The sequence below is a fragment of the Scyliorhinus torazame genome, chromosome 24, assembly GCF_047496885.1.
Source record: "Scyliorhinus torazame isolate Kashiwa2021f chromosome 24, sScyTor2.1, whole genome shotgun sequence".
Classification (NCBI taxonomy): domain Eukaryota; kingdom Metazoa; phylum Chordata; class Chondrichthyes; order Carcharhiniformes; family Scyliorhinidae; genus Scyliorhinus; species Scyliorhinus torazame.
In genome coordinates this window covers 15,137,615-15,153,938 of record NC_092730.1, presented here as the reverse complement: position 1 = coordinate 15,153,938, position 16,324 = coordinate 15,137,615, and the positions used below count along the sequence as shown (strand labels likewise).

The 16,324-nt window shown below is 58.6% G+C and overlaps 1 protein-coding gene across 1 annotated transcript in view; it reads left to right on the top strand.

Moving 5' to 3' along the window:
* The window catches only part of LOC140399913 (serine/threonine-protein kinase MRCK alpha-like), a 188,159-nt gene that overhangs the window by 147,873 nt on the left and 23,962 nt on the right, over nt 1-16,324 (top strand). The window contains 4 exon segments of the mRNA XM_072489393.1: nt 1,034-1,115; nt 1,836-2,052; nt 4,382-4,444; nt 15,459-16,055. Of these exon segments, the coding sequence (XP_072345494.1) occupies nt 1,034-1,115; nt 1,836-2,052; nt 4,382-4,444; nt 15,459-16,055 (959 nt within the window).

The following is a 16,324-nucleotide window of genomic DNA, read 5'->3' as shown; positions in this document are numbered from 1 at the left end:
AGGTGGGAGTGAGGGACACGGGGGAAGAAGGTGGGAGCGAGGGACGCGGGGAGAAGGTGTGAGTGACGGACATGGGGAGAAGGTGGGAGCGAGGGACGCGGGGAGAAGGTGGGAGCGAGGGACGCGGGGAGAAGGTGGGAGTGAGGGACGCGGGGGAAGAAGGTGGGAGCGAGGGACGCGGGGAGAAGGTGGGAGCGAGGGACGCGGGGAGAAGGTGGGAGCGAGGGACACGGGGAGAAGGTGGGAGTGAGGGACACGGGGAGAAGGTGGGAGCGAGGGACACGGGGAGAAGGTGGGAGTGAGGGACACGGGGAGAAGGTGGGAGTGAGGGACACGGGGAGAAGGTGGGAGTGAGGGACACGGGGAGAAGGAGGGAGTGAGGGACACGGGGAGAAGGAGGGACTGAGGGACACGGGGAGAAGGAGGGAGTGAGGGATACGGGGAGAAGGAGGGAGTGAGGGACACGGGGAGAAGGTGGGAGTGAGGGACACGGGGAGAAGGCGGGAGTGAGGGACATGGAGGGAGGTGGGAGTGAGGGACATGGGGAGAAGGAGGGAGTGAGGGACACGGGGAGAAGGAGGGAGTGAGGGACACGGGGAGAAGGTGGGAGTGAGGGACACGGGGAGAAGGTGGGAGTGAGGGACACGGGGAGAAGGTGGGAGTGAGGGACAGGGGGAGAAGGTGGGATTGAGGGACACGGGGAGAAGGTGGGAGTGAGGGACACGGGGCGGAGGTGGGATTGAGGTACACGGGGCGGAGGTGGGATTGAGGGGTTCTGGGAGTAGGTGGGCTCCAGGGATATGAGGTTAAACGAGGCAGAGGGCACGAGGCTGATATGAGACTCGCACTGGCCTTTTGGGCTGTGATGTTGGACAGTGTGGCTCTGTTACCTGGACCTCAGGGTGTGTCTCTCCCCCTGGGGGCTCTGTTACCCTGGACCTCAGGGTGTGTCTCTCCCCCTGGGGGCTCTGTTACCCTGGACCTCAGGCTGTGTCTCTCCCCCCGGGTGACACGTTTCCACTTTGCATTTAAGAGATGAAGAATTTTCCGTGAGCTCGGTGTTCTCCTCAGACGTGATACACGCGAACAAGAAGGACATTCCCTGTATACTGAGGGTGAGTGAGATCATCGCTTAACCAGTGAATACAATGTGGAAAAGTGTGAGATTCCGCACTTTGGAAGGAGGAATCTAGGCAGAGACTATTTTCGAAATGGGGAAATGCTTTGGAAAAATTTAATAAACCCTGCCATATCGCTGATCCAGGATTCCACGCTTGGGGGCCTCGCATCTTTCCACTGAAGGAGAATCCTTCGCCGGGCTACCAGGGACGCAAAGGCCAGAATTCCGGCCTCTTTCGCCTCCTGCAATCCCGGCTCCCCTGCCACCCCAAATATTGCGAGCCCCCAGCCCGGCTTGACCTTGGATCCTACCACCCTCCACACCATCCTCGCTACGCCCTTCCAAAACTCCCCCAGCGCTGGGCATGCCCAGAACATGTGGGTGTGGTTTGCTGGGCTCCCTGAGCACCTAACACACCCTGTCCTCGCCCCCCAAAGAACCGGCTCATCCTTGTGTGAGATAGATTTCTGATCGACAAGAGCGTCCAATGGCCGGGGGGTGGGGGGGGGGGGTGAATCTCCATTTTCTGTTTCCAATGGCAGCTCGAGCTTGGCACCGCCAATTGAACGATTCTGAGACTTGCCCATTCTCCGGTTGCGATTGGCGTGACTAACAGCGGGGATAGCTTCAATCCAGCCCTCTCCACTGCAACGCCCCCCCCCCCCGCAATCTCCAGCTTGCCTCCGGACTATTCCCGCTCTGTTTCCTCCGACAGATAACAGCGGCCCAGCTGATGGTCCCGAGCACCAAGACCTCGCTCCTGGTGCTGGCGGAGAGCGAGAGTGAGAAGAAGAAGTGGGTGACGGTCATCAACGAGCTGGTCGACATCCGTAAGCAGAGCGGCTTCGAGGAACGGCCAGCGGTGTGCCTCAAGGAGGCGTACGACAGCGCACTGCCTCTGATCCGCAACACGCTCACTGCTGCCATCCTAGGTAATGTCTTCAACACTACCGGCCTGATCGATACAGAGTAAAGCTCCCTCTACACTGTCCCCCATCAAACACTCCCAGGGCAGGTACAGCACGGGGTTAGATACAGAGTAAAGCTCCCTCTACACTGTCCCCATCAAACACTCCCAGGACAGGTACAGCACGAGGTTAGATACAGAGTAATGCTCCCTCTACACTGTCCCCATCAAACACCCCCAGGACAGGTACAGCACGGGGTTAGATACAGAGTAAAGCTCCCTCTACACTGTCCCCCATCAAACACTCCCCGGACAGGTACAGCACGGGGTTAGATACAGAGTAAAGCTCCCTCTACACTGTCCCTATCAAACACTCCCAGGACAGGTACAGCACGGGGTTAGATACAGAGTAAAGCTCCCTCTACACTGTCCCCCATCAAACACTCCCCGGACAGGTACAGCACGGGGTTAGATACAGAGTAAAGCTCCCTCTACACTGTCTCCATCAAACACACCCAGGACAGGTACAGCACGGGGTTAGACACAGAGTAAAGCTCCCTCTACACGGTTCCCATCAAACACTCCCAGGACAGGTACAGCACGGGGTTAGATACAGAGTAAAGCTCCCTCTACACTGTCCCCATCAAACACTCCCAGGACAGGTACAGCACGGGGTTAGATACAGAGTAAAGCTCCCTCTACACTGTCCCCCATCAAACACTCCCAGGACAGGTACAGCACGGGGTTAGATACAGTGTAAAGCTCCCTCTACACTGTCCCCATCAAACACTCCCAGGACAGGTACAGCACGGGGATAGATACAGTGTAAAGCTCCCTCTACACTGTCCCCATCAAACACTCCCAGGACAGGTACAGCACGGGGTTAGATACAGAGTAAAGCTCCCTCTACACTGTCCCCATCAAACACTCCCAGGTCAGGTACAGCACGGGGTTAGATACAGAGTAAAGCTCCCTCTACACTGTCCCCATCAAACACTCCCAGGGCAGGTACAGCACGGGGTTAGATACAGAGTAAAGCTCCCTCTACACTGTCCCCATCAAACACTCCCAGGACAGGTACAGCACGGGGTTAGATACAGAGTAAAGCTCCCTCTACACTGTCCCCATCAAACACTCCCAGGACAGGTACAGCACGGGGTTAGATACAGAGTAAAGCTCCCTCTACACTGTCCCCATCAAACACTCCCAGGACAGGTACAGCACGGGGTTAGATACAGAGTAAAGCTCCCTCTACACTGTCCCCATCAAACACTCCCTGGACAGGTACAGCACGGGGTTAGATACAGAGTAAAGCTCCCTCTACACTGTCCCCATCAAACACTCCCCGGACAGGTACAGCACGGGGTTAGATACAGAGTAAAGCTCCCTCTACACTGTCCCCATCAAACACTCCCAGGACAGGTACAGCACGGGGTTACATACAGAGTAATGCTCCCTCTACACTGTCCCCATCAAACACTCCCAGGACAGGTACAGCACGGGGTTAGATACAGAGTAAAGCTCCCTCAACACTGTCCCCATCAAACACTCCCAGGACAGGTACAGCATGGGGTTAGATACAGAGTAAAGCTCCCTCTACACCGTCCACATCAAACACTCCCAGGACAGGTACAGCACGGGGTTAGATACAGGGTAAAGCTCCCTCTACACCGTCCACATCAAACACTCCCAGGACAGGTACAGCACGGGGTTAGATACAGGGTAAAGCTCCCTCTATACTGTCCCCATCAAACACTCCCAGGACAGGTACAGCACGGGGTTAGATACAGAGTAAAGCTCCCTCTACACTGTCCCCATCAAACACTCCCAGGACAGGTACAGCACGGGGTTAGATACAGAGTAAAGCTCCCTCTACACTGTCCCCATCAAACACTCCCAGGACAGGTACAGCACAGGGTTAGATACAGAGTAAAGCTCCCTCTACACTGTCCCCATCAAACACTCCCAGGACAGGTACAGCACGGGGTTAGATACAGAGTAAAGCACCCTCTACACTGTCCCCCATCAAACACTCCCAGGACAGGTACAGCACGGGGTTAGATACAGAGTAAAGCTCCCTCTACACTGTCCCCATCAAACACTCCCAGGACAGGTACAGCAAGGGGATAGATACAGAGTAAAGCTCCCTCTACACTGTCCCCATCAAACACTCCCAGGACAGGTACAGCACAGGGTTAGATCGAGAGTAAAGCTCCCTCTACACTGTCCCATCAAACACTCCCAGGACAGGTACAGAATGTGGTTGGATAATGTTTCTGTTACGCTCTCTCCCTCTCACTCTCTCGTAGACTCTGTTATGCTTCCTTGAATCAATATTCTTGTCTCCCTCTCAGATAAGGAACGTCTCGCCCTGGGTACCGATGAAGGGCTCTTCCTTATCGATGTGACTAAAAACGGTAAATATAGTTTCAGTTCTGACTCCACAACGCATTCTCACTAAGGATCTGATCTGAGTGAGGTCAAGACCCTGAGGAGATGGTGGGTAGGCAGGAGACAGTGAGGGGAGGGATTGAGGGAGAAGGTGAGGGGAGGGATTGAGCGAGTCGGCGAGGGTTGGGATTGAGGGAGAAGGTGAGGGGAGGGATTGAGGGAGACGGTGAGGGGAGGGATTGAGGGAGAAGGTGAGGGGAGGGATTGAGTGAGACGGTGTGAGGGGGTGGGATTGAGGGAGACGGAGAGGTTGGGCATTGGGTAAGAAGGTGAGGGAGTGGGATTGAGGGAGAAGGTGAGGGGAGGGATTGAGGGAGACGGTGAGGGGAGGGATTGAGGGAGACGGTGAGGGGAGGGATTGAGGGTGAAGGTGAGGGGAGGGATTGAGGGAGACGGTGAAGGGAGGGATTGAGGGAGAAGGTGAGGGGAGGGATTGAGGGAGATGGTGAGGGGAGGGATTGAGGGAGACAGTGATGGGAGGGATTGAGGGAAAGGTGAGGAGGAGGGATTGTGGGAGAAGGTGAGGGGAGGGATTGAGGGAGATGGTGAGGGGAGGGATTGAGGGAGATGGTGAGGGGAGGGATTGAGGGAGATGGTGAAGGGAGGGATTGAGGGAGATGGTGAGGGGAGGGCTTGAGGGAGATGGTGAGGGGAGGGATTGAGGGAGACAGTGAGGGGAGGGATTGAGGGAAAGGTGAGGGGGATGGATTGTGGGAGAAGGTGAGGGGGAGGAATTGTGGGAGACAGGGAGGGGGTTAGATTGAGGGAGACAGTGAGGGGAGGGATTGAGGGAGAAGGTGAGGGGGTTGGATTGAGGGAAACAGTGAGGGGGTTGGATTGAGGGAGACAGTGAGGGGAGGGATTGAGGGAGAAGGTGAGGGGTTTGGATTGAGGGAGACAGTGAGGGGGTTAGATTGAGGGAGACAGTGAGGGGAGGGATTGAGGGAGAAGGTGAGGGGGAGGGATTGTGGGAGAAGGTGAGGGGGTTGGATTGAGGGAGACAGTGACGGGGTGGGATTGAGGGAAAGGTGAGGGGGAGGGATTGAGTGAGACGGTGTGAGGGGGTGGGATTGAGGGAGACGGAGAGGTTGGGCATTGGGTAAGAAGGTGAGGGAGTGGGATTGAGGGAAAGGTGAGGGGAGGGATTGAGGGAGAGGTGAGGGGAGGGATTGAGGGAGATGGGGTGGGGGAAGGATTGAGGGAGATGGTGAGGGGAGGGATTGAGGGAGATGGTGAGGGGAGGGATTGAGGGAGATGGTGAGGGGAGGGATTGAGGGAGACAGTGATGGGAGGGATTGAGGGGAAGGTGAGGAGGAGGGATTGTGGGAGAAGGTGAGGGGAGGGATTGAGGGAGAGGTGAGGGGAGGGATTGAGGGAGACGGTGAGGGGAGGGATTGAGGGAGATGGTGAGGGGAGGGATTGAGGGAGATGGTGAGGGGAGGGATTGAGGGAGATGGTGAGGGGAGGGATTGAGAGAAAGGTGAGGGGGAGGGATTGTGGGAGAAGGTGAGGGGGAGGGATTGTGGGAGAAGGTGAGGGGGAGGGATTGAGGGAGACAGGGAGGGGGTTGGATTGAGGGAGACAGTGAGGGGAGGGATTGAGGGAGATGGTGAGGGGAGGGATTGAGGGAGACAGTGAGGGGGTTGGATTGAGGGAGACAGTGAGGGGCGGGATTGAGGGAGAAGGTGAGGGGGTTGGATTGAGGGAGACAGTGAGGGGGTTGGATTGAGGGAGACAGTGAGGGGAGGGATTGAGGGAGAAGGAGAGGGGATTGGATTGAGGGAGACAGTGAGGGGGTTGGATTGAGGGAGACAGTGAGGGGAGGGATTGAGGGAGAAGGTGAGGGGGTTGGATTGAGGGAGACAGTGACGGGGTGGGATTGAGGGAAAGGTGAGGGGAGGGATTGAGGGAGAGGTGAGGGGAGGGATTGAGGGAGATGGGGTGGGGGAGGGATTGAGGGAGATGGTGAAGGGAGTGATTGAGGAAGATGGTGAGGGGAGTGATTGAGGGAGATGGTGAGGGTTGGGATTGAGGGAGATGGTGAGGGTTGGGATTGAGGGAGATGGTGAGGGGAGGGATTGAGGGAGATGGTGAGGGGAGGGATTGAGGGAGATGGTGAGGGGAGGGATTGAGGGAGATGGTGAGGGGAGGGATTGAGAGAAAGGTGAGGGGGAGGGATTGTGGGAGAAGGTGAGGGGGAGGGATTGTGGGAGAAGGTGAGGGGGAGGGATTGAGGGAGACAGGGAGGGGGTTGGATTGAGGGAGACAGTGAGGGGAGGGATTGAGGGAGATGGTGAGGGGAGGGATTGAGGGAGACAGTGAGGGGGTTGGATTGAGGGAGACAGTGAGGGGCGGGATTGAGGGAGAAGGTGAGGGGGTTGGATTGAGGGAGACAGTGAGGGGGTTGGATTGAGGGAGACAGTGAGGGGAGGGATTGAGGGAGAAGGAGAGGGGATTGGATTGAGGGAGACAGTGAGGGGGTTGGATTGAGGGAGACAGTGAGGGGAGGGATTGAGGGAGAAGGTGAGGGGGTTGGATTGAGGGAGACAGTGACGGGGTGGGATTGAGGGAAAGGTGAGGGGAGGGATTGAGGGAGAGGTGAGGGGAGGGATTGAGGGAGATGGGGTGGGGGAGGGATTGAGGGAGATGGTGAAGGGAGTGATTGAGGAAGATGGTGAGGGGAGTGATTGAGGGAGATGGTGAGGGTTGGGATTGAGGGAGATGGTGAGGGTTGGGATTGAGGGAGATGGTGAGGGGAGGGATTGAGGGAGATGGTGAGGGGAGGGATTGAGGGAGATGGTGAGGGGAGGGATTGAGGGAAAGGTGAGGGGAGGGATTGAGGGAGAGGTGAGGGGAGGGATTGAGGGAGATGGGGTGGGGGAGGGATTGAGGGAGATGGTGAGGGGAGGGATTGAGGGAGATGGTGAGGGGAGGGATTGAGGGAGATGGTGAGGGTTGGGATTGAGGGAGAGGTGAGGGGAGGGATTGAGGGAGAAGGTGAGGGGGAGGGATTGAGGGAGATGGTGAGGGGAGGGATTGAGGGAGATGGTGAGGGGAAGGATTGAGGGAGATGGTGAGGGTTGGGATTGAGGGAGAGGTGAGGGGAGGGATTGAGGGAGAAGGTGAGGGGGAGGGATTGAGGGAGATGGTGAGGATTGGGATTGAGGGAGATGGTGAGGGGAGGGATTGAGGGAGATGGTGAGGGGAGGGATTGAGGGAAAGGTGAGGGGGAGGGATTGAGGGAGACGGAGAGTTTTGGCATTGTGTAAGGTGAGGGAGTGGGATTGAGGGAAAGGTGAGGGGGAGGGATTGAGGGAGACGGTGGGAGGGAGGGATACGGTGAGGGGAGGGATTGAGGGAGATGGAGAGGGGGAGTGATTGAGGGAGACGGTGGGAGGGAGGGAGACGGTGAGGGGGAGTGATTGAGGGAGACAGTTGCAGGGAGGGAGACGGTGAGGGGGAGGGAGAAGGTGAGGGGGAGGGATTGAGGGAGACGGTGGGGGGGAGGGATTGAGGGAGATTGTGAGGGGGGGTGATTGAGGGAGACGGTGAGAGGGAGGGAGACGGTGAGGGGGAGGGATTGAGGGAGATGGTGAGGGGAGGGATTGAAGGAGACGGTGAGGGTTGGGATTGAGGGTGACGGTGAGGGGAGGGAGATGGGGAGGGATTGAGGGAGATGGTGAGGGGAGGGATTGAGGGAGACGGTGGAAGGGAGGGAGACGGTGAGGGGGAGGGATTGAGGGAGATGGTGAGGGGAGGGATTGAGGGAGATGGGGAGTGATTGAGGGAGATGGTGAGGGGAGGGATTTAGGGAGATGGTGAGGGGAGGGATTGAGGGAGACGGTGAGGGGAGGGATTGAGGGTGACGGTGAGGGGAGGGATTGAGGGAGATGGGGAGTGATTGAGGGAGATGGTGAGGGGAGGGATTTAGGGAGATGGTGAGGGGAGGGATTGAGGGAGACGGTGAGGGGAGGGATTGAGGGAGATGGTGAGGGTTGGGATTGAAGGAGATGGTGAGGGGAGGGATTGAGGGAGACGGTGAGGGGAGGGATTGAGGGAGACGGAGAGTTTTGGCATTGTGTAAGGTGAGGGAGTGGGATTGAGGGAAAGGTGAGGGGGAGGGTTTGAGGGAGACGGTGGGAGGGAGGGATACGGTGAGGGGAGGGATTGAGGGAGATGGAGAGGGGGAGTGATTGAGGGAGAAGGTGGGAGGGAGGGAGACGGTGAGGGGGAGGGAGAAGGAGAGGGGGAGGGATTGAGGGAGACGGTGGGAGGGAGGGAGACGGTGAGGGGGAGGGATTGAGGGAGACGGTGGGAGGGAGGGAGACGGTGAGGGGGAGGGATTGAGGGAGATTGTGAGGGGGAGTAATTGAGGGAGACGGTGAGAGGGAGGGATTGAGGGAGACGGTGGGAGGGAGGGAGACGGTGAGGGGGAGGGATTGAGGGAGATGGTGAGGGGAGGGATTGAGGGAGATGGTGAGGGGAGGGATTGAGGGAGATGGTGAGGGTTGGGATTGAGGGAGATGGTGAGGGTTGGGATTGAGGAGACGGTGAGGGGAGGGATTGAGGGAGATGGTGAGGGTTGGGATTGAGGAGACGGTGAGGGGAGGGATTGAGGAGACGGTGAGGGTTGGGATTGAGGAGACGGTGAGGGGAGGGATTGAGGGAGATGGTGAGGGTTGGGATTGAGGGAGACGGTGAGGGGAGGGATTGAGGGAGATGGTGAGGGTTGGGATTGAGGGAGATGGTGAGGGGGAGGAATTGAGGGAGACGGTGAGGGGAGGGATTGAGGGAGATGGTGAGAGTTGGGATTGAGGGTGATGGTGAGGTTTGGGATTGAGGAGACGGTGAGGGGAGGGATTGAGGGAGATGGTGAGGGTTGGGATTGAGGGAGATGGTGAGGGGAGGGATTGTGGAGATGGTGAGGGGAGGGATTGAGGAGACGGTGAGGGGAGGGATTGAGGAGACGGTGAGGGTTGGGATTGAGGGAGATGGTGAGGGGAGGGATTGAGGAGACGGTGAGGGGAGGGATTGAGGAGACGGTGAGGGTTGGGATTGAGGGAGACGGTGAGGGGGAGGGATTGAGGAGACGGTGAGGGTTGGGATTGAGGGAGATGGTGAGGGGAGGGATTGAGGGAGATGGTGAGGGTTGGGATTGAGGGAGACGGTGAGGGGGAGGGATTGAGGGAGAGGTGAGGGGAGGGATTGAGGGAGAAGGTGAGGGGAAGGATTGAGGGAGAGGTGAGGGGAGGGATTGAGGGAAATGGTGAGGGGAGGGATTGAGGGAGATGGTGAGGGTTGGGATTGAGGGAGATGGTGAGGGGAGGGATTGAGGGAGATGGTGAGGGGGAGGGATTGAGGGAGATGGTGAGGGTTGGGGTTGAGGGAGACGGTGAGGGTTGGGATTGAGGGAGATGGTGAGGGGAGGGATTGAGGAGACGGTGAGGGTTGGGATTGAGGGAGATGGTGAGGTTTGGGATTGAGGGAGACGGTGAGGGGGAGGGATTGAGGGAGATGGTGAGGGTTGGGATTGAGGGAGATGGTGAGGGGGAGGGATTGAGGGAGATGGTGAGGGTTGGGATTGAGGGAGACGGTGAGGGTTGGGATTGAGGGAGATGGTGAGGGTTGGGATTGAGGGAGATGGTGAGGGGGAGGGATTGAGGGAGATGGTGAGGGTTGGGATTGAGGGAGACGGTGAGGGTTGGGATTGAGGGAGATGGTGAGGGTTGGGATTGAGGGAGATGGTGAGGGTTGGGATTGAGGGAGACGGTGAGGGTTGGGATTGAGGGAGATGGTGAGGGTTGGGATTGAGGGAGATGGTGAGGGTTGGGATTGAGGGAGACGGTGAGGGTTGGGATTGAGGGAGACGGTGAGGGTTGGGATTGAGGGAGATGGTGAGGGTTGGGATTGAGGGAGATGGTGAGGGTTGGGATTGAGGGAGACGGTGAGGGTTGGGATTGAGGGAGATGGTGAGGGTTGGGATTGAGGGAGATGGTGAGGGTTGGGATTGAGGGAGATGGTGAGGGGAGGGATTGAGGGAGATGGTGAGGGTTGGGATTGAGGGAGATGGTGAGGGGGAGGGATTGAGGGAGATGGTGAGGGTTGGGATTGAGGGAGACGGTGAGGGTTGGGATTGAGGGAGATGGTGAGGGTTGGGATTGAGGGAGATGGTGAGGGTTGGGATTGAGGGAGACGGTGAGGGTTGGGATTGAGGGAGATGGTGAGGGTTGGGATTGAGGGAGATGGTGAGGGTTGGGATTGAGGGAGACGGTGAGGGTTGGGATTGAGGGAGATGGTGAGGGTTGGGATTGAGGGAGACGGTGAGGGTTGGGATTGAGGGAGACGGTGAGGGGGAGGGATTGAGGGAGATGGTGAGGGTTGGGATTGAGGGAGATGGTGAGGGGGAGGGATTGAGGGAGATGGTGAGGGTTGGGATTGAGGGAGGTGGTGAGTGGGAGGGATGAGGGAGACGGTGAGTGGGAGGGATTGAGGGTGATGGTGAGGGGGAGGGATTGAGGGAGATGGTGAGGGTTGGGATTGAGGGAGATGGTAAGGGTTGGGATTGAGGGAGATGGTGAGGGGGAGGGATTGAGGGAGATTGTGAGGGGAGGGATTGAGGGAGACGGTGAGGGGAGGGATTGAGGGTGATGGTGAGGGTTGGGATTGAGGGAGACGGTGAGGGGGAGGGATTGAGGGAGACGGTGAGGGGGAGGGATTGAGGGTGATGGTGAGGGTTGGGATTGAGGGAGATGGTGAGGGGGAGGGATTGAGGGAGATGGTGAGGGTTGGGATTGAGGGAGATGGTGAGGGGGAGTTATTGAGGAGACGGTGAGGGTTGGGATTGAGGGAGTCGGTGAGGGGGAGGGATTGAGGGAGACGGTGAGGGGGAGGGATTGAGGGAGACGGTGAGGGGGAGGGATTGAGGGAGACGGTGAGAGGGAGGGATTGAGGGAGTTGGTGAGGGGAGGGATTGAGGGAGACGGTGAGGGGGAGGGATTGAGGGAGACGGTGAGGGCTGGGATTGAGGGAGATGGTGAGGGGAGGGATTGAGGGAGACGGTGAGGGTTGGGATTGAGGGAGATGGTGAGGGTTGGGATTGAGGGTGATGGTGAGGTTTGGGATTGAGGGAGTCGGTGAGGGGAGGGATTGAGGGAGACGGTGAGGGGAGGGATTGAGGGAGATGGTGAGGGTTGGGATTGAAGGTGATGGTGAGGGTTGGGATTGAGGGAGATGGTGAGGGTTGGGATTGAGGGAGATGGTGAGGGGGAGTTATTGAGGAGACGGTGAGGGTTGGGATTGAGGGTGATGGTGAGGGTTGGGATTGAGGGAGACGGTGAGGGAAGGGATTGAGGGAGATGGTGAGGGGGAGGGATTGAGGGAGACGGTGAGGGTTGGGATTGAGGGAGACCGTGAGGGGAGGGATTGAGGAGACGGTGAGGGTTGGGATTGAGGGAGACGGTGAGGGTTGGGATTGAGGGTGATGGTGAGGGTTGGGATTGAGGGAGATGGTGAGGGGGAGGGATTGAGGGAGACGGTGAGGGTTGGGATTGAAGGAGACGGTGAGGGTTGGGATTGAGGGAGACGGTGAGGGTTGGGATTGAGGGTGATGGTGAGGGTTGGGATTGAGGGAGATGGTGAGGGGGAGGGATTGAGGGAGACGGTGAGGGTTGGGATTGAGGGAGATGGTGAGGGTTGGGATTGAGGGAGATGGTGAGGGGGAGGGATTGAGGGAGACGGTGAGGGTTGGGATTGAGGGAGATGGTGAGGGTTGGGATTGAGGGAGATGGTGAGGGGGAGGGATTGAGGGAGACGGTGAGGGTTGGGATTGAGGGAGACGGTGAGGGTTGGGATTGAGGGAGATGGTGAGGGGGAGGGATTGAGGGAGACGGTGAGGGTTGGGATTGAGGGAGATGGTGAGGGTTGGGATTGAGGGAGATGGTGAGGGGAGGGATTGAGGAGACGGTGAGGGGGAGGGATTGAGGGAGATGGTGAGGGTTGGGATTGAGGGAGATGGTGAGGGGGAGGGATTGAGGGAGATGGTGAGGGTTGGGATTGAGGGAGGTGGTGGGGGGAGGGATTGAGGGAGACGGTGAGTGGGAGGGATTGAGGGTGATGGTGAGGGGGAGGGATTGAGGGAGATGGTGAGGGTTGGGATTGAGGGAGATGGTGAGGGTTGGGATTGAGGGAGATGGTGAGGGGGAGGGATTGAGGGAGATGGTGAGGGGAGGGATTGAGGGAGACGGTGAGGAGAGGGATTGAGGGTGATGGTGAGGGTTGGGATTGAGGAGACGGTGAGGGGAGGGATTGAGGGAGATGGTGAGGGTTGGGATTGAGGGAGACGGTGAGGGTTGGGATTGAGGGAGACGGTGAGGGGGAGGGATTGAGGGAGATGGTGAGGGTTGGGATTGAGGGAGATGGTGAGGGGGAGGGATTGAGGGAGATGGTGAGGGTTGGGATTGAGGGAGGTGGTGAGGGGGAGGGATTGAGGGTGATGGTGAGGGGGAGGGATTGAGGGAGGCGGTGAGGGGGAGGGATTGAGGGAGATGGTGAGGGTTGGGATTGAGGGAGATGGTGAGGGGGAGGGATTGAGGGAGACGGTGAGGGTTGGGATTGAGGGAGATGGTGAGGGGGAGGGATTGAGGGTGATGGTGAGGGTTGGGATTGAGGGAGACGGTGAGGGTTGGGATTGAGGGAGATGGTGAGGGGGAGGGATTGAGGGTGACGGTGAGGGTTGGGATTGAGGGAGATGGTGAGTGTTGGGATTGAGGGAGACGGTGAGGGGAGGGATTGAGGAGACGGTGAGGGTTGGGATTGAGGGAGATGGTGAGGGTTGGGATTGAGGGAGGTGGTGAGGGGGAGGGATTGAGGGTGATGGTGAGGGGGAGGGATTGAGGGAGGCGGTGAGGGGGAGGGATTGAGGGAGATGGTGAGGGTTGGGATTGAGGGAGATGGTGAGGGGGAGGGATTGAGGGAGACGGTGAGGGTTGGGATTGAGGGAGATGGTGAGGGGGAGGGATTGAGGGTGATGGTGAGGGTTGGGATTGAGGGAGACGGTGAGGGTTGGGATTGAGGGAGATGGTGAGGGGGAGGGATTGAGGGTGATGGTGAGGGATGGGATTGAGGGAGACGGTGAGGGGAGGGATTGAGGAGACGGTGAGGGTTGGGATTGAGGGAGACGGTGAGGGTTGGGATTGAGGGAGACGGTGAGGGGAGGGATTGAGGAGACGGTGAGGGTTGGGATTGAGGGAGATGGTGAGGGTTGGGATTGATTGAGACGGTGAGGGTTGGGATTGAGGGAGATGGTGAGGGGGAGGGATTGAGGGAGATGGTGAGGGGGAGGGATTGAGGGTGATGGTGAGGGTTGGGATTGAGGGAGATGGTGAGGGTTGGGATTGAGGGAGACGGTGAGGGGAGGGATTGAGGGAGATGGTGAGGGTTGGGATTGAGGGAGATGGTGAGGGTTGGGATTGAGGGAGACGGTGAGGGGAGGGATTGAGGGAGACGGTGAGGGGAGGGATTGAGGGAGATGGTGAGGGTTGGGATTGAGGGTGATGGTGAGGGTTGGGGTTGAGGGAGATGGTGAGGGGGAGGGATTGAGGGAGACGGTGAGGGGAGGGATTGAGGGAGATGGTGAGGGTTGGGATTGAGGGAGATGGTGAGGGTTGGGATTGAGGGAGACGGTGAGGGTTGGGGTTGAGGGAGACGGTGAGGGGAGGGATTGAGGAGACGGTGAGGGTTGGGATTGAGGGAGATGGTGAGGGGAGGGATTGATTGAGACGGTGAGGGTTGGGATTGAGGGAGACAGTGAGGGTTGGGATTGAGGAGACGGTGAGGGTTGGGATTGAGGGAGACGGTGAGGGTTGGGATTGAGGAGACGGTGAGGGTTGGGATTGAGGGAGACGGTGAGGGTTGGGATTGAGGGAGATGGTGAGGGGAGGGATTGAGGGAGATGGTGAGGGTTGGGATTGAGGGAGACGGTGAGGGGGAGGGATTGAGGGAGATGGTGAGGGTTGGGATTGAGGGAGATGGTGAGGGGGAGGGATTGAGGGAGACGGTGAGGGATGGGATTGAGGGAGATGGTGAGGGGGAGGGATTGAGGGAGACGGTGAGGGATGGGATTGAGGGAGATGGTGAGGGTTGGGATTGAGGGAGATGGTGAGGGGGAGGGATTGAGGGAGATGGTGAGGGTTGGGATTGAGGGAGATGGTGAGGGGGAGGGATTGAGGGAGACGGTGAGGGATGGGATTGAGGGAGATGGTGAGGGGGAGGGATTGAGGGAGACGGTGAGGGATGGGATTGAGGGAGATGGTGAGGGTGGGATTGAGGGAGATGGTGAGGGGAGGGATTGAGGGAGACGGTGAGTGTTGAAGGATTTGTGTAGGGGGTGGAATTGAGGAAGACGGTGATGGGATGAGTTTGAGACAGAGGGGAGCGGGTGTGATTGAGGAATGCGAGGAGAGAGAGGATTGAGAGAGATGAGGAGGGGGTGGGATTGACAGTGAAGAGGCGGTGGTGGATTGAGGGCGACTGAGGGGGTGGGATTGAGGGAGCCGGGGTGGGATTGTGGGAGACAGGGTGGGATTGAGGGGGGTGAGGGTGGGATTGAGGGAGACAGGCTGCGATTGAGGGAGAGGCGAGTGGAACGGGATTGAGGGAGGGGGTGACGGCTGGGATTGTGGGAGACTGGGTGGGATTGAGGGGGTGAGGGTGGGATTGAGGGAGATGGTGAGGGTTGGGATTGAGGGAGACGGTGAGGTTTGGGATTGAGGGAGATGGGGTGGGATTGGGGAAGGGTGGGATCGAGGGAAACGAGGAGGGTGTGGGTAGGTGGGTTTGAGGGATATGGAATGGGGTACACGGGGAGATTTGGGGCAACGCATCCAGGGAGGGCAATGACACACAGACGATCTTCTCGGAGGTCGCACAGCTGATGGGTATGAATGTGGCCTCACCTCTCACCCCCTGCCCCGTTTGTTACAGAAATCACCCTGCTGGGCGACAGTAAGCGGGTTCACCAACTCGAGCTCGTGCCCAGCGTGAAGCTACTTGCAGTGCTGTCCGGAAGGAGCCGGAACCTGCGTCTCTACACGTGGGAGGACCTGCAGAACCCGGAGGCGGCCGGGGCGAAGGTGCCCGAGGCTCGGGGCGCTCAGGTGATCGCTGCAGGCGGCGGGGGCCAGGGGCAGACCGGCGGGTGGCTGTGCGCTGCCGCCAAGCGCCACGTCACCTGCTACCGGCTGGGCGCTGGCAAGGTGCAGTACAAGCGGACAAGGGACTTCCAGGCCCCGGGGGCCGTGCAGTGGATGGGCGTCTTCGAGGAGCGCCTGTGCCTCGGCTACTTGGCCGGCTTCAGTCTGTACCCCTTGACGGGCGAGGGGCCCCCGGTCTGCCTGGTGAGCTCAGGGGACCCTTCGCTGACTTTCCTCATCCAGGGCCAGGCGGAGGCCTTGTGCGCGGCGGCTGTGGCCCGCGACCTGTACCTTCTCTGCTTCAGCACGGTTGGCGTATACGTCAATGGCCAGGGTCGGAGATCGTGGCAGCAGGAACTGATGTGGCCGGCGCCACCTATCGCTGCTGGTAATCTCCGCCTCTCTTTATATATATCTGCATCAAGAGCGGTAGAAATGCTCGGCAAATTCAGACGGGTAGTTAAGAGCGGTGTGTGTGTGTGTGTAGGGGGGTCTGGAGTCACATGTAGGCCAGACCGGGGTAAGGGCAGCAGATTTCCCCCTCTCCCTGAAGGAGAGATTAGTCAACCAGATGGAGGTTTTTTTTTTTAAACGACGATCGATGTCACGGTCGCCGTTACGGAGTCCGAGCTTCATAATTCCAGATTTTATTCGTCG